Here is a 26,823-nt window from a genome sequence, read left to right as displayed (position 1 = left end):
CTTATATCCATGGGGAGTTCTCCAGCCTCCACAGGGAGACTTGGGATAGGTGATGTACGAAACGCGCCGAGACAGAGACGCAGGGCAGCATTTTGTATTGGTTCCAGTATTTTTAGGTACGACTTCCTTGCTGCTCCATATATTATGGATCCGAAGTCTAGCTTGGATCGAATTAGACTCCGATAAAGCAGCAGCAATGTATCTCTGTCAGCTCCCCAGTCCGTATGGCTGAGTACTCTTAGTATGTTTAATGACTTTTGGCATTTCTTCTTAAGTTCCTTAATGTGGGGGATAAAATTAAATTTGGAATCTAAGGTGAGGCCTAAAAATTTTGTATTTTTCACGACAGGGATCTTCTTTTTGTGTATAAATAGTTCAGGGTCTGGGTGGAGTCCCCTTAGATTACAAAAATGCATACTAACTGTTTTGGAGTCTGAGAATTTGAAACCATTATAGTGTGCCCAACCCTGAATTTTGTTTAAACATAACTGTAATTTCCTTTCTAAGGTGTTCATGTTTTTCCCATAAGTAAGAATGACAAAGTCATCGACATACAAGGAGCACTCTATGCCAGGGGACAGCGCATTTATGATGCTATTTATTTTAATGTTGAACAGGGTGACTGACAGAATGCTGCCCTGGGGTACACCCATTTCCTGGTCATGAGTGCCAGAAGCGGAGTTGCCCACTCGGACCTGAAATTTTCGATCTTTCAGGAATTCCTCCACAAAACGGGGGAGGTGTCCCTTAAGCCCCATAAGCGCCAGGTCACGTAGAATGCCATGTTTCCAGGTTGTGTCATAGGCCTTTTCTATATCCAAGAATACAGCTACTAGATGTTCTCTTCTGAGTAATGCATTTCTAATATAAGCTTCCAGCCTTACCAGGTGGTCAGTTGTTGTCCGCCCCTGCCGGAATCCGCACTGGTAGTTTGAGATCACTTTATTCCTTTCCAGGTACCAGACCAGCCTACTGTTAATCATTCTTTCCACGGTTTTGCAGATGCAGCTTGTTAGTGCTATTGGTCGATAGTTAGCTGGGTCAGAGCCGTCTCTTCCCGGTTTAGGCATCGGTATAACTGTGGCTTTCCTCCAGCTGTTTGGGAAAGCGCCTGTTTGCCACACACAGTTATAGACCCCTAGTAGGACTGCCAATGAGGGTTCGGGAAGGTGCTTGAGGAACTGGTAATGGATTTCGTCTTCTCCAGGCGCTGTGTCATGTGACTTGTCCAGCGATTCCCTCAGTTCCTCAAGCGAGAACGGTTTGTTGTAGTCTTCATTGTTCTCTGACCTGAAATCAATGGAGTGTCTTTCCTCCCTGGTTTTGACTTTTTGGAACTCTGGCGTATAGTGTGCAGTGGATGATTTTTCTGCTATTGAGGATGCAAGGCAGTCAGCTATTTCTCTGGGGGACGTGACAGTTCGTCCTTGGTTTTTCAAATGCCCTATTGCATTTGATTCTTTCCCTTTGATTCGCCTTACTGCCTTCCAAACCGCTCTAGCAGAAGTTTTGGCATCCAGACTGCCGACAAAACTTCTCCAGGAATTCCTTTTGGCTGACCGTATGGTTTGTCTAGCCTTTGCTCTAGCTATCCTGAATAGCTTTAGGTTTTCCTGGGAAGGATTCTTTATAAATGCAGCCAGTCGTTTTTTCCTATCACCAATAGCACTTTTGCAAGCTGTATCAAACCATGGTTTGCTAGGCCGTTTTGGATTTGCAGAGGTTAGGGGTACAACTTTCCTGGCTATACTTAGTAGCTTGCTAGCAAAGCTATCAGCTGGGTTCTGTTCATGGAGGATATTTTCTGTGATATCCTCAGAGCATCTTTTTTGGAATTGTTCCCAATCGGCCTTATTCAGTTTCCACCGCTGAGGTCGTCCCAATGAAGGGAGATTGTTAGTAATGATGATTGGGAAGTGATCACTTCCCCGTAGATCATTGCTAACTGACCATTTAAAATCGTCCAGAAGTCCGGGGACGCATACGGTGAGGTCAATGCATGTGAATGATCCAGTTCCTGGGTGCAAGTAGGTCGGTGATGCATCATTAAGTATGCATAAATCATGTTGGAGGAAGATATCCTCCAGCATACGACCTCTTGTGTCGGTATTGTTGGATCCCCACATGGTGTTATGGGCATTGAAATCCCCAAGGATTAAATAAGGCCGGGGGAGTTGTTTCAATAGGTCCTCCATGTCTGTTCGGTTTAATGGAGCGCCTGGTGGTAGATACAGGCTGCAGCAAGTGATAACCTTGTGAAGGGTTATCCTAGCTGCTACGGCCTGTAGTGTGGTCTGTAGTTCTACCATCTCATGGGGGATGCTATTCTTCACAAGGATACAGACTCCACCTGATGCTCTCTCTGCATCCTCAACATTCTTGGTGTAAGCACGGTAGCTTCGGAAGCTGATGCAATCTTTCAGAAATGTTTCCTGTAAGCAGACAGCTACAGGAGTCTCAGGGTCCATCAGTAGCTGCATTTCCTCGTAATTGGCCTTGAGGCCTCTACAATTCCACTGTACAATTCTGGAATCCATGGCTTATTCTAGATGACCTACTTGGAGCTATTTGGCCTTGGGAGGCCCCCGAAGGGGTTTCCCTTTATTCCAGTGACCTTGGTATTTTTATTCTTGGGTTTGGATGGAGAGGAGGACAACCCCCTTTTGGGGGAAGTCTTTCTCTCTGGAGAGGGGAGATCCCTCTGGTTAGAGCGGAGGTTATTTCCTCCTCTCTCACCTCGGGCATCCTCTCCGCTTTGATTTCTCCCCTTAGGGAGTTGGTCAACCTCTAACTCGGTAGAGGTTGGGGTGTCTGGCTGGGTTCTCTGAGGAGAACCTGTGTCAGACATGATGTCTCCGGGTTCTCCCGGAGTATTGGTTTTGACATGCTGCTCAGTCTCCATGTTTTTCATCAGCGAGCACAGAGAACCTGTTCTTTAGCATGACAACAGGGCTTTCTTGTTTCTTCAGAGGTGTGTTCTTTGGCGGTGTTTTCTTCTGAGTTGGGGGAGGAGGAGGGGGTGGTGGGGTCAATGTGTCCGTCTGTGTGGCTATGGATCTTCCTTTCTTAGCAACAGCCTGGGCGTAGGTCTTTGTCAAGCCGAATTGGCCCTTGGGTAGGGCCAGTACAGCCGATTTCGCCTGGCTAAAGGTACATCCGTTTCTTGCCTTGTACTCCTGCACGGCAACCTCCTGTTTCCACACAGGGCAGTCCTTGGAGTAGGCTAAGTGGCCAGCTTGACAGTTTGGGCATTTGAACTGGGCTGTGCAGCCCTTGTCCTCATGACCCTCTCCAGCACATCTGGCACACACAGTGTTCCTCTTGCAGACTGCCGCGCCGTGTCCATAACCCTGGCACTTGAAGCACCTCATGGGGTTAGGTATGTAGGGCCTCACTGGAACTCGTAGGTATCCTGCCTTCACATACTCTGGCGGTGTCCTAGTTCCGAATGTGAGGATAATAGTGGCGGTTTTGACCTCCTCACCCTCCCTGCGCCTGGTAATGCGCCGGGCATGGGTGACTCCTTCAATGCCCTCCACTATTTCCTTCTCGGAACATTCCAGTAGGTCCCTAGAGCTGATTAAACCTCTGCTGGTGTTCAGACTCTTGTGTGGCATGACTTCCACTTGGAGATCACATAGTCTTCTGCATCTTAAAAGCCCATCAGAGTGTGTCTTGCTGTCTACTTCTACAAGGAGTTCCATTGTTTTGTGTAGCTTAGACATACTCTTGGGCTCTCCCACTACTGACTTGAGTCCCTTATAGATAATAAAAGGGCTCAACTTGGTCAGGCTTTTCCCCTCCTCTGTGCATCTAACCACCAGAAATGATGGCCAGGTGGCACAGCTTTTTGGGACCTCCTCTTTTTTATCGTCAATTCGACGTTTCTTGCCCAGACATAGGTCTGGGGCAAGTAGTTTTGTGTGTGTTTTTTTGTCCATATATATTTTGGTTAATTCGGCACCTGTGCTCCCCACCCGCCATCGAGTCCAACAAGGGGACGGGCCATTCGGATGTCCAGAATGAGCCCGCCAGGGCTACACAGGTGCTATACTCAGTCAGCTGCTACATCGGACATGTGTCCGATACAGCAGCTCCCTGATTGACCCTCCAGCCACCGCCCTCCAGCATAGGTCGACGACCTATGCTGGTAGCTCGGCATGACCAGCCGGTTGACCCAGAGCGGGCCATCTGGGTCTCAGGTCTAGGGGAACTTGGAGCCAAAGTATTGTGTTATTGTGGTTTATCCTCAGATAGCCACCACTCAAACACCAGGATCTCTTTATCCCCCCTTACCCGTCGCAGTCCAAGGCAAACGGACTGGTCTAGGACGTAGTGAGAATTTAAAGTTAAGGAGACAGTGTGATGATCAATGAAGGCAGACTTAGGAAAAGAGGAGGCAGACACAATGATAGAAAAGAAGTAGGGCACTTTTGAGCTCCAAAAGTGCTAAGGAAAGAGGAGCGCAGTTTAACGTCATGTCTCGGGACGATCACTTCATGTCACAGAGGTTCTAAAACTGGACTGTGACAGTTATTTTATTATGTGGTCTGATATTATCTAATGTCACTATTTATCCCACACATTGTAGAATTATGATTAACATTTTGTAGCTCAAATCCTATTCACTGCCAAACGACTCCTTTCTAGTCTCCCCATAGCTTAACAACGAAATAGATATGTATCTGGTTTAGACTGTCTTGTGTATCTGCAAGGAAATAGATATGTATCTGGTTTAGACTGTCTTGTGTATCTGCAAGGAAATAGATATGTATCTGGTTTAGACTGTCTTGTGTATCTGCAAGGAAATAGATATGCATCTGGTTTAGACTGTCTTGTGTATCTGCAAGGAAATAGATATGTATCTGGTTTAGACTGTCTTGTGTATCTGCAAGGAAATAGATATGCATCTGGTTTAGACTGTCTTGTGTATCTGCAAGGAAATAGATATGTATCTGGTTTAGACTGTCTTGTGTATTTGCAAGGAAATAGATATGTATCTGGTTTAGACTGTCTTGTGTATCTGCAACGTAATAGATATGTATCTGGTTTAGACTGTCTTGTGTATCTGCAAGGAAATAGATATGTATCTGGTTTAGACTGTCTTGTGTATCTGCAAGGAAATAGATATGTATCTGGTTTAGACTGTCTTGTGTATCTGCAAGGAAATAGATATGCATCTGGTTTAGACTGTCTTGTGTATCTGCAAGGAAATAGATATGCATCTGGTTTAGACTGTCTTGTGTACCTTTCTAGTGAATCTCTAGACTAAACTACTTACAGTTTAAAGGAGTTAAAATGTATTGTGTATTTTAATTAGTAGGCTACATTTTCTAGAAGGGAAATGTACCACTTGTTTCAATGTGAGAATAGAATTCATCAACTGAATGTGTTAGCAGAAATTTGTTGATTTGATTTCGATTGTTGTAATTTGTCAGGGGTTCAAATTATATATGCTTGTCTCATGTGTTGTGTTTCTTAACTTGGCTCACTAGGGGTTTCACTTATACGAACAAATATTACTTGATTCTTAAAGTCTTCAATTCTTAAATATTACAACTAAGAACAATTATACTTAATACGCATCAACTCCAACTCTAGATCTCCAAGAATATAACAATGATATTTTAATATCCAATATAGCTCAAATAATGCACTGTAAATATTAATAAACAAACACCAGTCCAGGAAGCGACTATCCAACCTTCCTGGACCGGGAGCAAGACCTTACTGACCTAACACTCTCTCTCTCTCGCACATAAAACGAAGACTTAATCACTCAGTTCACAACACGTGCAACACTTTGCATTCATAACAAGGGGATATAACAATCATACCAAAATATCAAACTAACATTCATTCTCGCCATACTTCCCCCTGACATAATCCATCCCTAGCCTTTGCCTCTCTCCAACGTTCACTTCAGTTTGTGGGGAACTATGGCCAAAACAATGAACTTACCTAAATCTATTGACACAAATCATGTATCCAACTGTTGATTATGTCTGATAATATTCGTCCAGAGATAAGCACAGTTCATTTTTACCAGACTGTATGAACTGTATTCAATTAAAATCATAATCATTCTTCAGCAAAGACGCTATTAGATTTCAAGACTTCTCTTTATGAACTCTTTATGTTGTGTCTGTTGTATTTATGTGTGTTTTTCTGTTGTGTCTTCTTTATATGAGAAAAGAGTCCTTGTAATCACAACAAATTTCCGTAAGGCTCAATAAAGCAGTCTTAGTCTCGATAGAATTTGCGCTAGAGAATATACCGATAAATACCAAGAATATTCCCATATTGCTTTCACTTTGATCCTCACTTTATGGTAAAGTGTTAAATACAGATTAAACAAAACTCGATGAAAACTCTACGAAAGCAAAAAAATTGTAGTTTATTATCTTTTGAATACATTTTTATTTGGCCTAAAACTAATACTAATCTAAACAGCCATTGACAAGGCCCCCGTGAAGAAATATAAAACAACAGAAAAAGAAGCCGCACATTGAACTTTAAGTACAACAGTCAAAACATAATAATAAAGCAATGTTTCTTTTCATACACTTTTAGACAAATGGGTAGATTTGTGTGACATTAAATCTAAAAAACAAAGCACAAAGCAAATACAATAGTACCAGTGGCGTCACTAGGGAGTGCGTGGGATGCGGTCCGCACCGGGTGACACCCATTAGGGGGGTGACACCCAAATGAAAAAAAAATGAACATTGACAAAATAAAAGCCCGAATGGAAAAATGGAATATTAGTAAAATCTAGATTTAAAAAAAATCTAAAAAAAATATACCCAAATATGGCAAAACGTATCTGCTGTACTAATCTAGATCTATGTATTGTATTTAAGCCCTTATTGTATATATTTTTTACTTTGGTAAAAATGTCCGAAAAGTTACGTGATATCAAGGCGTTTTTTTTTTAAGAACAAACATTGTTTGTGTTTGCATTGTCGTTATTTATATTTTAGTACTGTTTTTTTTGCGAAAGAGACTTTATTACTGAATTTTAAAACAAATTTAATTATTAATTATTAAACGTCGTTTTATGGTCCAGGTTATTTCGTTATTTTAAAGAAAACATATTAATGCCTCTAGAGTCTATTTTACGGCAGTACAAACCAATGTCTCTCGACTAAATTACCATCTTTTTTTTTTGCGTGAACAGAACAGTCCTGCTACAGGACGCCTTTCTATAGATGAGGATGATCTATGGACCTCAAGCCCATTACAAACTCGCATGAACTGCTGCAGCTTTTCTCAAGCTGTGGTGGGGGGGCACCCCTTCGGAAGGGGGCTGACGTTCTCACATGTGGGCGCGAGGTCCTGACCAATGGGGAGAGGGTGCAAAAATTCAAATTATTTTACACGGGCATAATTAAAAAGTTGTCTGTTCATTGTAGTTATCAATCAAATTTTGAATATTAACCCAGTGAAATGTCACTATCAATGTTTAAAAAATTTATATAGTGCAAGATAAAGACTTCGTATCTTCTACTTATAAGGATATTTTAAAATGTTTACCGTTTTTGTGTGAGGCGTCTGCAGAAATATCGATTAAAAACGTTTTGAAAAAGACATTTCAAAATGTCTCTACTGATGTGATTCGTTTTGAATGGTCAGAATGGTCAATATTCTCTCAAGTGTTCGCGATCTTTGTATGACAAAAACAAAAAAGTTCGCGGCAAGGCTTCTTACTAAACATAAAGATGAATATTAAGACGTGCGCTGTATGTACCTTGAACATCCCCGTATTGGCCAATGCTGTCTCGCTTTAAAAACTTTATTTTAGCCATTTGTTTTAACTAGCATAAATAGTGTGTTTAGATTCCAAGGAAATATTTCTTTAGCGCAATGTCCCACTCCGTTATAATTTAACATTGACAAGAGCTCTTCCTACTACGGGAAGACGACACATGCTGAGAACGAACGAAAACGCTTGGAGAAACTAACGGCGCTTCAACAGACCACCTCGATGGATGAATAGAGAACCTGATGCCTCTCTGTCTCCAGAAAAAAACGTTTTCGGTTTTATAAAACAGTCTAAAATTATGTACATAGCAATATTTCTGAAAAAAAAAAAACTTATTGGGCGTTGGTGCCAATGGTAAAAGTTTAAGAAACACTGCCTCGAATGTCTCTCACGCTTCAGATACGGCCCTTTACCTCTAATAAATTGAATTTTATTTGACCTGCAATCTTCTTTCTACTAGAAATTGATAGACTTAACAAAAATGAGTTTTGAAAGCTTAGAAATGCTTGGTGCCTGGGGCTTCACCCGGACCTCGATAGATAATCTTTAAACACTCCCCAAGACCAATAGATGACTAAGGTAGCGGCAAAAGGCTTGGTGCCCGGGGCTTTGCCCAGACCTCTATAGATGATCTTTAAACCCTCCCCAAGACCAATAGATGACTAAGATAGCGGCAAACTTACGTTTTCCCCTTTAGATGGTAGTTAAAGTTTAAATAACACAGCAAAATGTTATACCGTTTCGTCTAAAAGTCTAACAATAAGAAAATGTTTAGGTGATTTTAATAAATATGTATTGAAAATATGCAAAACTATTGAAAAATGACAACAATGAGATTTTCAAATAAAATTGACTAATTTTACATTTGGGCAAAAATCGATGAAAACGGGTAATCAGCTTACTGTATTGGCTCAAGAAAATTAATTTCTATAGTGAAAAAAGTTGAGAGCGGGAGAGGGGGGTGACATCCTTAGCTAACCGCCCCGGGTGACACCGGCCCTAGTGAAGCCACTGAATAGTACCAACTCTAGAAATATGCTAGTGTGAAAACAAATGAAATTAAGATATCAAGAATCACCACAAGCGTGTAAATAAATCAAGCAATGTCCATACAACATTGACTATGTTGGTCAAATGTCCTCTCTGAAAGTGTTCTATGCAATGTTTAAATATTAAGGATAGTGGATTTTATTTATGGCTCTTTTTGTCACTAAGAGATAAGATAAGAGATAAGATAAGAGATAAGGTAATTTTTATTGGTCCATTCAAATGGAAATTCAGTTTGACTACAATATGACCAGTTTAGCGTAACTATGGTAACACTAGTAGGACAATGGATGCTGGATGCGCCCAGATGAGTAATTTCTTTTGGTTTCCTCTTGTGTGACTAATTAAGCCATATCTGGGGGGGGGGGGCTGAGCTTGACATAGTTCGTACATGTGTATGTATCTGTTTCAGGGCTAGCTGATTGGCAGCTTTCTTTTTCTTTTTCTTGTCTAAGGTCTCTTTTTTTTTTGCTCTCAACGAGGTTTGTTCCAGCACGCACAGTCTGTCTCCATGCTGTCCTGTCTTGTGCTATTTTCCCCGACATACTTTAATTGATGTCTGTGGTTCTCATGTCTCGCAGACATCTCCATAGGTTAGTCTTGGTCGGCGATTGGTTCTGTCCCCTGTAACGGATGTATGTGTGAGTTGTGCTTGATGTATGTTTACAGTACCTTGATAATAATCCTAGATGCTTGGATGCCTTGTAAAGTGTATTACAGATGTGAGTTTTATTACTAAGAAATACACCGTCACAAACAAAGAAGAAAAGCGATTAATGCTCAGTAGCTAAGTTCACTCTTGATGAAGTAGAATAACGAGACTTGAATACAGAATATGGGCAACAGTGGAGTCAGTCACTAAAAGCGATGGTATCTCTTCAAGAGCCTAGCGGTAACTGCCTTATAAGGTTTATATCAATAATCTATAACCCCATGTCGTCACTAGAAATGTCGCGTTCAAAGTCTGTCTACTAAAATGCGTTTCTAAACTAAAAAAAAAGTGTTCGCAAGCTCAGCATCTATTGTCTTCTGACATAGAGAAGAGTTGGACATGTCACCTTCATGCCAGACGGAAGAATCCCTAAAGACGTCCTATATGCTGAGAATATTTTATACTTGTAAATCTACTATTAAATTATCAATACATTACTTACTACTAAAGCCTCTACTATCAATGTTATTAAAGACTTTTTAAAAAAGCAACAAAAAGTTCTACAAAACACTGGAATTTTTCCATATTCCAATTGTTAGAAAGCTTCATTAGATCATTTGTTTCTGAGTTGTTACCAGTGGACTTTAAAATGGACAGTGCAGAGCTCAATTGGTGGCTATAAATGTTCTGTGCATCTCCGAGTAGGAAGGACACGTCAGCCATGTCAACATGTTGCCTTGCAGCTATCCAAAACATGAGGAAGGCTTCGGTAGTTAACCCTGAGGTAATACCAGGTGTCGGTAAACTTTAAGCAGCTTGCAGAACTTGCGAAGCTGATAGTCCCAAACAGTATCGGGTATTTGCAATTACTTAGTACACATTAGATTCACATTGAAGTGTGGAGAGAGGAGAGAGACTGCCCGTGCATCTTTGAAACAATCCTAGCATGCCGGGAGGGGGGGGGCCTCGGCATAAGCTATATATACTGACATTTTGTTTTGTACGTGACACCCAACAAGAAACCGTCTCTCATATCATTGTCCTGTTATCCCACATTTGCTACATCTTGTTTCAACAATTCTGGGAAGCTTTATTCTCTTGACTTGTACGGCTAGATACGCATACAATCGCAATTAGTTTGATTTTGTTTCTTGGCTAAGTGGAAGAATTAGAGTCTCTCACGCCTTGATTCTCAAGGAGTTGGATTTTTTAAAAAATGTGAACTCCCAAGAACTCATCAGCTTTACATAGTCTGCCACTATGTAGTCATTATCATCCTCATCTGTCCCTTGATTTTCATCTTTTCAGCGGTGCTGTGATAGTTCCAGTAACTAGATCCCTCCATTTTCCCCATTTTTCTTTAAATATTATCCAGCCATTTTTTTTTTTTTGTTTTTGACGACCCTTTCTTCGTGCTCCCTGCACTGTACCTTGAAGAATGACTTTTAATAGTGAGTCAGGTCTTACAATATCACCAAACAAGTTAAGCTTTTGTCTCCTTACGACAATAATGAGTTCTTTTCTTTTGCCTTGTAAAAAGTACAAACTCATTTGTATTCTTTTCCTGGTATCTGATACCTTGCATTTTTCTGTACCATTTACTCTTCATCTCTGTCCCACTTTCACTACCCAATAGAAGCGCTATGCACTATGCAGGGTATAATGGGAAACTTAAGAACAAAAGAAAATAGATGTAAACTGTTTGTAATGATTTATATCAAGTCATAAAATGTATTTACTAAATCTTTACAATATTTTTTTTAAATTGAACATTATTCTGTCTCTTCTTTCAGTGAACACCATTCCAGCTCCAACCACCACAGCACGTAAGGAAGATTATTATTAGTTTGACATATGCTTCTTTCAATTCTATTTGCAATTTAATACATACATTTTTTTTGTAAAGTAGAAAGTCGGTGCATCATAGCTAAACTTTTTATATTTTAGTTTTGTTTTTGTTTTTTATTTGGTGGTCAAGATGTGTCTGTGTTTTCGTGGTTTTGTAGCGTATTTTATTTTGCGAATAATTTCTTTAGCTTTTCTTTTATTGCATGCCAGTTTCATGCTTAAGAAAATTAAAATAGACAGCATACAAATATTGTAGATATGTTACTCTTCTGTCAGTTAGTTAGTCTTAGACTTACCTTATTGAGATCAAAGTCACTGTGTTACTGTGTCTGAAAGTGTTATTTTAATATATAGTGTATCAAGGCGTATCTGTATGTCATTATGACGTTCAATGTTTTTGTGTCATGCAGTTAATTTTTATCTTTGTCAATGTTTCTTTGTGTCCCACAATGTATTATTGACTCAAATACACTTTGCAGTAATCTAAACTTTATTCCAGTATTGCATTCCTTAAGACTAGATTTTGAGAAATCAAAAAAATAAAATTCATCAATTTTGATTTGGATCAAGACTTTTGTTTTTTTTTTCTTTCAAGTATATTTCGTATCTTTCTTTGATGTTACAGTGTAACCAGTCTAAGTATTTCCTCCTTTCTTTCTTTCTTTCTCTCTCTCTATTTCTCTTTCTCTCTCTCTCTGCCTTTATACTTTTTATTATTTTACTATTTTTTACAACCATAAAATGGAAATCATTTTTATATTAATATCAGTTTAACATTATACTATAAATGTAAATTGAAGATGGATATATATATATATATAAACAGATCATACTTTATAGTAAATCATCCCCCATAGGTCAAAACGTCTGAAGAGATACTTTATAGATATATATATAGTTGAAAATGTTTCCATTTTATTAGAAAGTTGTAAAGTGTAATTTGAACATCTATGCTAATCTCTCTGTAAGGCTTTACTTCTATGAATATTTAACATTGTATAATGTTAACATTGATATTGATTATGTGATTAGAACCTAGTCGCATACAATACAAGATTTCATTCATGTTCTTCTTTTGTTGCTCAGTCTTCATGAAGCTTCATGTATATTTTCATCTTCCACAGAGACTTTGTTGTTTTTTTTTTCTTGAAAGCCCAAATCTTATTCACTCACCTACATCTATTCGTTTAATCTTTGTATTTATTTTCTCTTTGATTTTTTTGTTTGGCCACAATAATTATATTGAAATAAAATGAAGTGAAGGTATTAGGGTAACCATGGATACTAACTAACCCAAATACAACACCTGGAGACAACTACCAAAACAAAAACTAACACCAGTAGTGGAAATTAAAAACACGTCTGGGCCATCTAACAAACAGGTGATTTTCAGTTTAGCATGCCAACCCAGCATGACCTGTGTGCCATGAAATGTTCCTTCAAAGCTGATTGCAGTTTTGATACATTTAAAGCTTGTACTTTGACGGTAGAGATGTGTATTTTAATTCTAGACATTGTTTCAACTCTTTCTTTCACACCATTTCGTATGCATCTTTCTTTGAGCTGATCACAATGAATAAAGTTAAAGACACATTTTAAAGATATTTTTGATTGTGCGTTTGAAGCGAAGTAATATTACCTTATTGGTAACATCACGTTGAGAATGCTTTTAAAAGTTGTACGTATAATGTATCTTATATACATCGGAAATATGCACTCATTAATCTGTATTTGAATATCACCATACTTTTCATGCACATTTTGAACAATTTATTGGTGCTTATTTATTTATGTATTCATTCCCAAATTTAATAACGTTCAAACAAAATTTAAATTAAATAACTAGCCAAAAGAAAAATATAAGGGGAAACTATAGATGCCACTGTAATTTTAGTTGTACTAAGCAATACTTTTATTTTGTGACGGCACGCACCGGAACGGCGTTCGGCACCGTTTTGAAAAAAATATTACTTTTCTTGTATTTTAACGTATATCATAATATTTTTTAGTAATTAAAAGTTATGCAATAAACTACTGAGTACTGGCACCTAATCACTGAGTACTGGCACCTAATCACTGAGTACTGGCACCTAATCACTGAGTACTGGCACCTAATCACTGAGTACTGGCACCTAATCACTGAGTACTGGCACCTATTTTTTTTTTTACAAAACAAACACTGGTATTAAGCATTAGAAGATCTAAAAGTAGTATGGACGTTATTGATATTTTCTCAAGTAGAAAAAGAAAAACGATACATTTTCATTTAAAAAATGAAGCCTATAGGTTAGCCTATGTCAGATTATGTCTAAAAAGAAACATTTATCTTAGGTCAGTTTGTATCGTAGTTAGACAAGTATTTGATGATCAATGTGAAATCTAAATCAAGATTTTACTTTCAGTTTTAATTTTTATAAAAAACCTTCATCAATATTTAAAAATAGATGTTAAATAGTTCAATGCATTGTTTTCTTTTTTTTTATTTCGCTATTTTTATGCTTATTGCTATTTTATGTCCAAAGGAATGGAAGCAACCCAAAAATTCATAAAGACAGCCACCAATAAGCCAGTAGATAGAATAGGCACTGCATGCAAAGAGCTTTCAGCATTGTAAAATCTACACCTTCAAAAGTCGAGCTATTTAGCAGCATAAAAGAAATGCTTATGTCATGTATTTTTAAATGAAGCAAATATTTTCACTCAGATTTTGAATTGGGTTTATAAACAGAGCACAAGATTGTCAGCTTGCTAAAACACATTCGAATATAAATCTTTATATATGGGCTGCACTCGTTTGTTTGAAAGCTGCACTGGATTGCAATCTTTATCTGTTCTGCCAATATTCATATATAGATATATTTTTCTATATTTTAAATTTTAAGTGCTCAACAATAATATTAGTTTTGAATTAGCCATGATATGTCTTGTGAAAAATAGATAAAAAATATAATGAATAATAAAAATACAAACAATTATAATATATCTAAGATGACTAAATGCCATCTTCTCTATTTTTTAACTTGCCGAGCATCATTCTTCTAAAATTCTGTTGGCAGCTGTTAAAATGATTATACCAAATTTTTCTATCAAGCACTAACTTAAGAAATAGTTTCATTCAGATGTTCATTTACCTTAAGTGATAATATTCAACATCAGAGGCGTAGTGAGAAAATAGGAGCAAGTAACTTTATTGTCGCCCCCACCCCTAATTTACTATGAACATCACCTAGAAATATAGGCATATCAATAAAAAGTATTTCATAATAATGTACTACTAATAATTTTAGTTTCTTATGCGCCTCCCTGCGTGTCGCGCTCCCCAATCGTGCCCCTTTGCCCCTTCTCACTACGCCTCAGATCAAAATACATAGGAATTTGTTTTATTTTTCTCTGTCTACTTGTTGCAGGACCAAAAGACACTGTACCGCCTACTAGACCTGAATCAGGAAAACAGAGTGAGTTTGCTTAGATTTGTTAGTTGTTGATATATTGACTATAGAGTTTGGAGTCTCAGAAAAATAATAAAAGATACATTTCATTGGTGTAACTTTCATATACTTCACACCGTTGAATCTTGTGCAACAATTTCAGAATATAATAACTGAAGAAAGCTAAACAAATTGTAATGGCTTGATCATGACGTTAAAATGATAAACATAATTATCCATTACCAATTGAACACAACTCAATACAGAAAGTACGGTTTTGTCCATTCTTTATTTGTAAAAATCTCATTTCCAAAGTACCTTAGACCTAAGTCTTAAATATATATTACAATAGGATCACAAAGTATTCTAACATAGATTCAAACGATGGAAATGAAAAAATAAAACTTTGAGTGCTGGGACTAAACACAAACTAAATGCGGCAGTCTGGCAGCACACGAAGCGATATGACCCGTCCTTCTAGTGATAGAACTTCTCTTCGCAAAGATTTAAACTTTAAAACATTTAAAGCATTTTTCGTAAATTCATTCGCTGTGTTGAGACATATTTGAATAATTCCATTCATGAATTTCGTACATCTAATAACAAAAAGTCACGTATGCGCAGAGCGAAGCCTTCACGCACGCACAAAAATAACTCAATCCAAGCCTATATTTAACTTTATCTAACTCTATCTCTAACTCAAGATTTACTTTATACTTCAACACACGAACAATAAAAATTAAGTCTATTCATTTCAAATTTTAATCAAATATATGTAGGCGTAAAAGTAAATGTTTTTTTTTTAAAAAGAATTTCAGTAGATTAGTTATTTTGATAGCTTAATTCTTACTATTTTACATTCACTCATTCCGCATTCGCTTTACTTATAGCATTATTATTTCGTTTAATTCTTTACAAAGCACTCTCAATGACTATATCGACAGTGATACGCAAATTAAGACCCGTGGGCCGCGGGTAATATATGTCTAGTATTAGTATTAGTATTATATATATATATATAACCCTAACCCTAAGATTTTTAAACAAAAGCAGTGTTTCTCAACCTTTGGCGGAAAAAAAAGAAACAAAAAAATAAAACAGTCATGTTGAGGCCATTCTCTAAACGCCTAAGGGGTCTGGTGGAGCTCTGTAAGTTCCCCAGTGGTGTTCGGGGCGACGTTCCGACGCCAAAAACGTTTTCTTGCATTCGTCACTGCAGAAACACATTCTCCTGACTTCTACAATGAAAAATATTTTAATAGGAATTTACAGGCCCTTACTACATTGTAAATACAACCGATTTGTTACTGGAAATAATAACATACCCCACATATTTAAATTAAGACTTTGAGGATCGCCGCCGAAAAAAAAATATTGGAAAGATAATATTTTTTTTAAAAAAGCTCAATTGTAAGTGATGCATTTTGTGCAATAGGCATGTTTGAAACTTTGTTTTGTTACAGAACTATAATTCAAAGCTCTAAACAAAACATTTGGGAACTGGGAGGAGAAATTAGGTGGGCCAATCTACTCATTCTTAGGATTCAGGCGTATATTTTGAGTTGTAGTCTCAACATTTTTATACAATAACAAAATTTCAGTATGAGTAAAGGTTTGAAAAATGAGACTTGGAAAATAATATTTCGGTTCAGAAGTCATCTCGATTGTTATTTTTATAATGAAAAATTTCGTATGAATTCTAAATTTTCCAAAACAAAGACTTTCTTAAAATAACTAAGATAAATTCGTGTGCAATTACATAAACTCTGTCGCCATATTTGACTATTCTGTTTTAAAACGTGATGTTTTCGTCTGGAAAGGGAGAGGCGGTAGAGTGAAAACGTTCCTTTTTATAATTTCTTCTAATGATTACATTTGGCATTAAATAATAGGGGGTGGGTGACTCGATATAACAATTTAATTTACTATATTAGTTACATTTTTGTTAAATTTAATAATTTCTTAACTAAAATACAAAAAGAAAAAAAGCATTGGTTTATCCGATGGGCGTAAGGTGATTGCATGTATAGCCACTTCCACCTGGTACAACCCTTTTTCATTTTATATTTACTAATGATAAACTTTGAGATCAGAGTCTGTGTGCGACATAATATACAGATGGATTAAAATATCAATATTGTTATAAACCTGGTGGTGGCACAGATGGGGGTGGTGGTGTGTGTGTGTAGTCAGCCGACGCAAATCGCCCCAGGCCAGCGCTAGATGAGCGGTCAACCGTGATGAGTTACGACGATCGGCCGAGACGAGTATCAACATGATGGTTCGGGAAGGATCGACATCGTGAACCGAGCTCAGGAGTGTCACGAGGGATGTAGTCATCTGACCACCCAGAATGGTCGAGCGACGTTCTGTCCGGTTCTAGAAGGCCAGCAGAGACCCTATATAAAGAGCGAAGGTATCAGAGACCAGGAGTGACAACATCCCGATCTACAGTTCGTTACAACGGCTCAGTACAAGTCCGAGACGAGACAGAGAGACCAGTGCAAGAGTTGATACAGCGGAGAGATATTTGTACAGTCTTGTGTTACGTGCTGCCAATTGTACAGTATTGGCTGTTATTTATTGACATTAAACTATTACGTTATTTTCAAGCCCTGAGTTGTCAAGTTCTTACAGTTGGTGGTGTCGTTTGGTGCCATTTGCAGCGAGCCTGGATAGGGAGATTCGTAACAACTGGTGTCAGAAGTGGGATCTGCAATGGCTACTACGAAAACGCTAGACCAACTCCTTTTGAAGGAACTGAGGCGAGAGCTCCGTAATCGAGATCTGAAGATGAGCGGAAACAAAGAAACCTTACAAGCACGCCTTCGGGAAGAACTGGTGAAGGAAAAAGAAGATCCGGACACATATCTTTTTGAAGTCGAACCGGACTTGCAGGAACAGATGGCAGCTATGCAGGGACAGATGGCATCTATGCAGGGACATATGGCAGCTATGCAGGGACAGATCGCCAGTAGCATACAGGAGCAGATGGCAGATGAACTCGGGGCAAGAAAACACCAATTACAAGATAGACAAAATGGACTCGGGAATTAAAACGGAGTTATTGGCAATGAACCAACGCATACATGCTGTGGAGGAGAGAATCACCAACATTGACGAGCAGATGAATCAGAGGGTCGACGCAGTGGAGAAGGCCATCGACGAAATGAAGATACAAGTCCAACGGCAAGCACACAAATGTACCAGAAGCAAATATGACGTCATTGGTACCTGAAGTCTCCGGGAAAATGAAGCTCCCCGTATTTGATGGTTCCGTGTCCTGGTCAGTATACAAGAAGCAATTTGACGCAGCAGCCAAAGTTAACAAATGGAACATTGAGGAGGAGAAAGCGACAGCCCTTGTGTTATCCCTAAGAGGAAAAGCCTCCGAATTGCTACAGTCTCTACCGAACCAGCAAGACTTCGACGCCCTTGTCCAGGCTATGGAACTCCGATACGGGGATGAACATCTGCAAGAAGTATATATCGTGCAACTAAAGACCAGACAACAGCGCCTCGGTGAAACACTACAGGAGCTAGAGACAGACATCGAACGCCTCGCACATCTGGCCTACCCAACAGCCGCACAAGATTTTCTGGAGGTCATTACCACAGACGCCTTCATTGATGCGCTTCGAGACCCCGAGTTAAAGAAAACCACCAGAGTTAGTGGTAGACGTAAGGCCAGTGAAGCCCTCGTATACGCTCTCTCATATGAAGCCGCTAAAAACGCATCTGGGAGCGTTCATCAAGGCCGAAAGTTGGAAGTCAAAGAGGAAGAATTTGAACAACTTGTGAGAAGGGTGACAGAGGCACTAGATGAACGACGAACAAACCAGATACCAGAAAATCAACCTAGAGCTCCTGTACGATGCTGGAATTATGGTGAACTCGGTCATATACAAAGAAGCTGCACTAGAAGATTCCCACAAACTGGAACCCATTACAGATCAGAAAGGTATGCACGACCAAGTTCCCGGGGCTACCAGGGAAACTAGCACGCGCCGGCTTCAAGGGGCGGAACCCAGCGACACAGAGAATGAGAGCCCCTACAACCATCATCCCGGTCGCCGTGCTAGGACAGAGCAAGAGTCTGAAAATCATCGGAAAAATTGGATGTCAAAATTATCACTTCCTCCTAGATACTGGTGCCTCACGATCAGTCATCCGGACGGATAAAGTGGACAGTAGCAAGAAAACGCCAGTTGGAGCCTACTCGTTGAAAACAGCCAGTGGAGAACTGATGCCCATTAAAGGCCTGATCGACATAACAGTCGAGATTGGGAATCAGTCATTCGAACACGAATTCCTGATTGCTGACGTCACAGATGACTGCATAATAGGGGTCGACTTCATGCTGAAATATGGCTTTTCCTTAAATATCGGCGGAGGCACTTTACAATGTGGAGACCTCGAAGTACCCTTGCTTGGCGACGAGAATGAAGAAGATGGCCGAGTCAGAAGGATTAAGTTGGTAGAAAATACAACCTTGCCTGCCAAGTCTGAAATGATCATTTGGGGGAAAATTGAGGACGGCTATCCCACGACAGGAACAGCGCTGGTAGAAAGCTTGGACACCAACCACAACGGAATAGCAGTAGGAAAGGCACTAGTCACGATTGGGAAAGACCTAATGGTACCCGTAAGAATTATGAACCTCGGTACAGTAGAGAAACACTTTCGGAAAGGTAGCACTATCGCTGGTTGCCATGCTCTTGAGATGATAAGAAACTGTAGCAGTGAAAACCCCGTCGAAAGACTCGAGTCCAGTGAACCACAGGTTACTAAATTTCTGACAGAAGTCAAAACGATATTGTCGAAAGAACAGTACACCAAAGCAGAACAATTCCTCAAAGAGTTTTCTGACATATTGCCGTCTGATGAAATGGACTTTGGGCGGACAATCTAATCCAGCATCGAATAGACACAGGAAACACTAGGCCTATACGACAGCAACCACGTCGCCTGCCGCTAGCAAAACACCAAGAAGCTATGGACATCATAGAACGGATGAGGCAGCAAGGGGTTGTTGAACCATCCAATAGTCCATGGTGTTCACCAATCGTCTTGGTAAAGAAGAAAGATGGATCCACGAGATTTTGTGTCGACTATAGATTATTAAATGACGCCACACACAAGGACAGCTACCCGCTTCCTAGGATTGACGACACATTGGATACACTTGCTGGGTCATAGATCTTTTCCACCCTTGACCTGAAGAGCGTTTACTGGCAAGTAGGACTACACCCCGAGGACAGAGATAAAACGGCCTTCTCTGCTGGCAATGGTCTCTGGCAATTTACCGTAATGCCTTTTGGACTCTGCAACGCCCCAGCCACCTTTGAAAGACTAATGGAGCATGTGTTAAGAGATCTCAACTGGACCACGTGTCTTGTCTACTTAGATGACATTATCGTCATAGGCAGAACCTTCGAAGAACATATCGCAAACCTGAAGGAAGTATTCAAACGAATCAGAAACGCTGGCATGAAATTGAATCCAAAGAAGTGCTCCTTGTTCAGAAGGAGCGTCAAGTACCTTGGGCACATCGTGTCTAAGGAAGGAATCAGCACAGACCCGGATAAAGTTGAAGCCGTAAATGAATGGCCGATCCCCGCTAATATCCAGGAGTTAAGAAGCTTTCTTGGACTCTGCACGTACTACAGACGTTTCGTACCAAACTTCTCTAGCCTCTGTAGCGCCCTTCATCAACTGACAGAACCGAAGCGGCCTTTTATTTGGACAACGGAATGCCAGGAGGCCTTTGAGCGACTTAAAAAGACTCTTGTTTCATCACCCATTCTGGCCTACCCGATACCAGGCGAGACGTTCATACTTGACACCGATGCGAGCAATACTGGAATAGGCGCTGTCTTATCCCAAAAGATAGATGGAACTGAGAGAGTCATAGCTTACTTTAGTCGGAGATTGTCGAAAGCCGAGAGAAACTACTGTGTCACAAGACGTGAGCTACTGGCAGTTGTGGATGCCATACAACATTTCTACAAATACTTATATGGGCAAAAATTCACCCTTAGGACAGATCACGCTGCTCTTCAATGGCTGTTGTCATTTAAAAATCCTGAAGGACAGGTCGCAAGGTGGATTGAACGTTTGCAAACCTATGACTTCGAGACACAGCACCGAAAAGGCCAAACTCACCAGAATGCTGACGCGCTGTCTTGCAGAATGGAATGTAAACACTGCAGCAAGGTTGAAGAAAAGAGGGGTATCATTGATTGCCAACGTCTTGGAGTACAAGCTTGTGGATCATGGTCCGACGAAAGAATCCGAGAAGACCAGTTAAAAGATGAAGATCTGGCTCCCATTCTGCTTATGAAAGAAGACGGACAAAATCCGGAATGGCATCACCTTTCTGATAAAGGGGCTGCTACCAAGGCATATTGGGCGCAATGGGACTCACTGACAATTGACAATGGAGTTCTCAAGAGGGTCTGGGAAACCGCAGATGGAGAAAGCAATCGCTTGCAGCTGTTGCTGCCTAAAGTAAGAGTTGCCGAGGTGTTGCAAGAAATCCATAATTCTAGTGGGTCACATTTAGGTGTCAACAAGACCTATGAAAAAGTACGCCAGCGGTTTTACTGGTTCGGCTACCGGGATGATGTAGAAGAATGGTGCCGAAGGTGCGATGCGTGTGCAGCAGCAAAGGGCCCGCACAGGAGAACGAGGGGACGTATGCAGCAATACAACGTCGGTAATCCCTTCGAAAGAATAGCGATCGATGTAGCCGGACCGTTTCCTGAGTCCCAGAGAGGAAACAAGTACGTTCTAGTGGCGATCGACTATCTTACTAAGTGGCCTGAGGCGTATGCGATACCAAACCAAGAAGCCACCACCATAGCGGAAACACTTGTAGAAAATTGGATTAGCCGATTCGGTGCTCCCATAGAGTTACACTCCGACCAGGGCCGAAACTTCGAATCCAAGATCTTCCAAGAGATGTGCCAGGTACTCGGCATCGAGAAGACACGCACAACCCCTCTTCACCCCCAGTCAGACGGGATGGTAGAACGATTTAACCGAACACTGGAACAACACCTGTCGAAAGTCGTCGACGATCGTCAAGATGACTGGGACACCTATATACCAATGTTCCTTATGGCATATAGAGGATCGATTCACAGCACCACTGGTTACACTCCAGCAAAGATGTTCGGCCGAGAGCTGCAACTACCATGTGATTTGCTATTCGGGATTCCGGGAGATGTGCCAGCCTCTTCGACAGACTATGTCGCAAATCTCCGAAAACGGATGGAGAAAGCTCACGCTTTTGCCCGCAGGAACATCAAGATCAACAGTGACCAGGTGAAGACAAGGTACGACAAACGGGCCAATGCCGCTGGGTTTCAGGAGAACGATCTGGTGTGGCTTTACAATCCACAAAGACGAAAAGGCAAGTCCCCAAAGCTTCAAAAAGACTGGGAAGGACCCTACCGAGTGATAAAAAGAATAAACGATATTGTGTATCGAATACAGAAGAGCCCAAGGTCCAAACTGAAGGTCGTCCACATCGACAGGCTCAACAAGTACTATGGTGAAGCTGAATCTGCCCAGGACGGACAGATCTAAGGAGGGGGCAGTGTTATAAACCTGGTGGTGGCACAGATGGGGGTGGTGGTGTGTGTGTGTAGTCAGCCGACGCAAATCGCCCCAGGCCAGCGCTAGATGAGCGGTCAACCGTGACGAGTTACGACGATCGGCCGAGACGAGTATCAACATGATGGTTCGGGAAGGATCGACATCGTGAACCGAGCTCAGGAGTGTCACGAGGGATGTAGTCATCTGACCACCCAGAATGGTCGAGCGACGTTCTGTCCGGTTCTAGAAGGCCAGCAGGGACCCTATATAAAGAGCGAAGGTATCAGAGACCAGTAGTGACAACATCCCGATCTACAGTTCGTTACAACGGCTCAGTACAAGTCCGAGACGAGACAGAGAGACCAGTGCAAGAGTTGATACAGCGGAGAGATATTTGTACAGTCTTGTGTTACGTGCTGCCAATTGTACAGTATTGGCTGTTATTTATTGACATTAAACTATTACGTTATTTTCAAGGCCTGAGTTGTCAAGTTCTTACAGTTGGTGGTGTCGTTTGGTGCCATTTGCAGCGAGCCTGGATAGGGAGATTCGTAATACGAGATACCTTATGTCATGGACGTAGCCAGGGGGGGGGGGGGTTTCATTCCCCTTGAAATGAAAATTTAGAAATTTAGTGACGGATTTTTTTCTTTGATTTTGTTTATTTTAGGTGAGATTTTAATACTAAACCATCACTTGCCCCAGCACATCCAAGGGTTTTTCAGTTTAAAACCCTTTACCAGGTGGTTTTGAGTTTAAAACCCCATAGCAGAAGGTTTTGAGTTTAAGACCCCATATCAGGGGGTTTTGAGTTTAAAACCCCTTACCAGGGGGTTTTTGATTTTAAAACACCTACCTGGGATTTTAGCAGTTAAATCCCCCTCTTCTTTAAAACATAACCAAAAAAAATGCAAACAAAATCCCTAAATTCCAAGAGCACAGTTAAGGAAGATTTTGATTTTAAAACCCCCTCCGAAATTTACGATAAGCTCCCTCTTCAATATAAAAAAAGCAAATTAAACACTCAAAATTTTTAAAGGTTTTGAGTATACCCCCCCCCATCTCTTCATCAGCGCTTGAATCTAAAAATTATAAATTCAATACATAAAAAAAGCTAATTACAAACTCAAAATGTTATGAGCATAGCTAAATGGATTTTGACTCAGTTTTGAGTTTAAACCCCTTTCATCGGCGTTTGAAGGTAAAAAAAATTCCTATTTAATATTAAAAACAAAGCAAATTATAAACTCAAAATCCTATGAGTGTAGTCAAAGGGTTTTGAATTTAAACTCCCCTCTAGTGGATTTTAAAGCTAAAAAAATTCATTTTGAATATAAAAAAGCAAATTACACACTCTAAAATCTATGAGCGTAGCCAAAGGGGTTTTGAGTTTAAACCTCCCGCAATCGGGGTTTTAAGCTATAAAATACATCTTCAATGTAAAAAAAGCAAATTACACACTAAAATTATTTGAGCGTAGCCAAGCCAATTGGGGGGTTTTGGGTTTAAGCCCCCTCTCCTGCAGATGGCATTTTTTAAAACGTTTAAAACCCCTCCAGAGGGTTTTGAGTTTAAAATCCCCTTTTATAGCGTTTTGAGGTGGATAACCTCTATCTTAAATTTTATTCTAAAGCAAACTACAGTTTCCAAATTCTAGGACCGTAGCTAAATGGGGTTTTGAATTTTTAAAAAACAACTACTCCAGAGATTTTTTAGTTTGAAACCACCAACAGATGATTTTGACGATAAAACTTCCCTTATCAATTTAAAATCTAAAGTGCGGTATATAGTCATCTGCGAAATTAAAAAACACTAAATGTGGCTTAACAAATATGGCTGAGACATATTTTAGGAGTCAGTTATAGAGATCGGGTCTAAATCAAAGAAATCCTATGCCGAACTGGGAGTCAACCCCTTAGTAAGATTGTGACAGAGCGTCGCATGAGGTTTGCGGGACATATTCTCCGACAAAATGAATTACGCATAATAAAAGTTGTGATGACAAGCCTATTAAGTACAACTTGGCGCCACACATTCGTGGAGGTCCTTAGAGCAGGTGGGAAGAGGCTTCAGACATTACCAGTGACAGATTTTTGTGAAAACAGCTTGACGGCAAATGCGCCGAACGGCGCGTGGGTGTCTAAGTCAGTAAGCACATTATGTTTTTGCAATAAAATAGCAGGAAAATGCAGTGTAGATACCTCAGAATATGCGTTTTGTTGGCGTTCAATACCAGAAATAGTGCTTGGCGGCGGGGCTCCGCCCCGCGCTGGGGGAACTCCTACCGCCCCCCCCCAGACCCCCTTGCTTGCGATGGTAGGGAGTCCACAAATTTTTCACTAACTCCAGAAAGAAATTCTAGGGCACAATAAACGTCTTCCTAAAGAATGAAGGGCCATAATGTAATAAAGATTACGTTCACACACACACACATGCATACATAAATCTTGGCTAAGGCCATGCCTTATATTATATAGATATTCAACTAACTTTGTTCACAAACTATTGATGCCATTGCCATCTCCCAACCCCACCAAATCGGCCACCATTCAAGAGAAGGGGTGGGGAAAGAATCTTAAAATAGGTTGGAATATTTAAAAATTAGTATATACTAGTCAACCGGTGGCGTAGCATACGCCGCTATTTTGCAGTGCCGACCTTAGGCCACTGCAACCTATGGGACCGCAGTGGGCCCTGCACTTTTATAGGACCCGCGCTAATTTTAAGTGTATAAATTATGAAATTAAACCATTTGATAACTTTTAATAGATTTCCCTTGGCCTTTTGTCGATTTAACAGGAGCTCCTGGAAATCTCCTGAAATTGCAAAATATACGAAAAGGTCCTGGAAATATCCGGAAATTATTAAAATCTTTTGAAAACTTATACAAATCTCCTGAAATATATAGACAAAAATTGTAATTTTCGGGTGTCATTCAATATGGAAAACGTCAATCCTACGCGCGTTAAAAAAATGACATTGTACAATGCTCGCAATTATGGAATCTAGTGAAAGAAGCTTCTCGTGCCTCAAACTAATGAAGAATTACTTGAGATCAACAATTCTCGTAGAAAGATTGAAACATTTGGTAATTCTTACCATTGAGCGTGATCTATGTAGGAAATAGAATTTTTATGATGTACTGTTTGACTTCGCTACACGCAAGGCTCGTAAAGTAATTTTGTACGTAGTAAAGAATGAATAAAATGCAAAGACGAATTTATTTTCTTATTTAACTCTTAATTTTCACTTATTATCCGTATCCCTGCCCAAACTTGGCCCCGCAAAATCCGTTTCGCATAGGGCTCTACAATGGTTAAGTCCGGTTCTGCTATTTAGTGCCGGATGAATACTACTCCCCCCTGCACCCTCTTTTTTTTCGCCTCTTAAATTACATAGGATAACTCCCTTCGTCCGAGTTGCAAAAATAAAAGAGTGATCTTTCCATGGTGTCCAAAAAAGTGTGCTCTGTCGCCTCGATAGTTACTACAGAATAGATTACTTCCACCCCCACTCCTTATTAACGTGATTTAGAAATGTATAAAAAAAGAGTGATATTTCTTGGTTACAACGGTCCGGCCCTGCTATTTTGTGACTACGTATTCTACCCCCCCCCCCCCATCTTGTTTTCTCGTGAACTATCTGCAGAAATAAGAGAGTGATCTTTCCTTTACTTCTCGTTTAAACTGTTGAAGGAAGAAGAGAATTATTGTGTGATTTTTTAAGTAAAATTCGTCCCCCTTCCTTTCCGCGATCGCCCCTACCGCCCCTCCCCCTGGATTTGCAGTGCATTGGACACAATAGGAAGTCCAAATACATTTTACTAAGCATTTTTAACGACGATGTTTCTTAGATACGCCTTTCTGATCAGCATCGCTAATGTCATATACATATATTTTGCAACACGATAATTTACATTGGTGTCTGAGTGCTGATTAGATTGACGAGAGCTTTGAGATCGAATCCTGTTGAAGACTGAAGTGAGTCCGCCTAACTCTAATAGGAACCTGGCATTTGTTGGGGAACATGTAAGACAGTTAGTCATTGTGCTGGACCCAAGACACCATAGTTACCTTTGGTTATATAAACAGATGACCTTTATATCAACTGCACCTTTGATCGCAATGTATGACAGCGGAACTTTATGCAAATAAAATAATTAAAAATTACATTTTTAGTTCTAACAATGTGCCTCACTAGTGTGATTTTGTTATTAATGGACAGCATTGCCTGAAATTCGTATCTTAAAGGTTCCTGAATAATTTCGGTTTTGAAAAGCTTCTTTCACATAACGCCACATAGACTCGACTTTGTTTCTTTCTTTAAGTTAATCATACTAATGTCCTCCATGCCAATTTGATGTAATCTAGTTTTCCAATTTTTAAAGCCTGATAAATGTTTTTCAGTCTTTTCGTGATTTTCTACTTTCGGACCATTCCACTATTTAAAAAAACAAAAAAACTAATAAAAGTCTCGATATT

The 26,823-nt window shown here is 39.9% G+C and overlaps 2 protein-coding genes across 2 annotated transcripts in view; both read left to right on the top strand.

Annotated features, from left to right (window-relative positions):
• The window catches only part of LOC106069597 (collagen alpha-3(VI) chain-like), a 130,665-nt gene extending 118,788 nt beyond the window's left edge, over window positions 1-11,877 (top strand). The window contains exon 15 of the mRNA XM_056013587.1: window positions 11,258-11,877. Coding sequence (XP_055869562.1) covers window positions 11,258-11,310 — 53 coding nt within the window. The 3' untranslated portion in view covers window positions 11,311-11,877. The remainder of the gene's footprint in view (window positions 1-11,257) is intronic.
• LOC106066853 (uncharacterized) overlaps window positions 1-26,823 on the top strand; it is a 443,149-nt gene that overhangs the window by 246,179 nt on the left and 170,147 nt on the right. The window lies entirely within an intron of this gene.

Source organism: Biomphalaria glabrata, chromosome 16, assembly GCF_947242115.1.
Source record: "Biomphalaria glabrata chromosome 16, xgBioGlab47.1, whole genome shotgun sequence".
Classification (NCBI taxonomy): Eukaryota; Metazoa; Mollusca; class Gastropoda; family Planorbidae; genus Biomphalaria; species Biomphalaria glabrata.
Note: the sequence above shows the minus strand (reverse complement) of the source record. Positions and strands in the feature narration are given on the sequence as shown.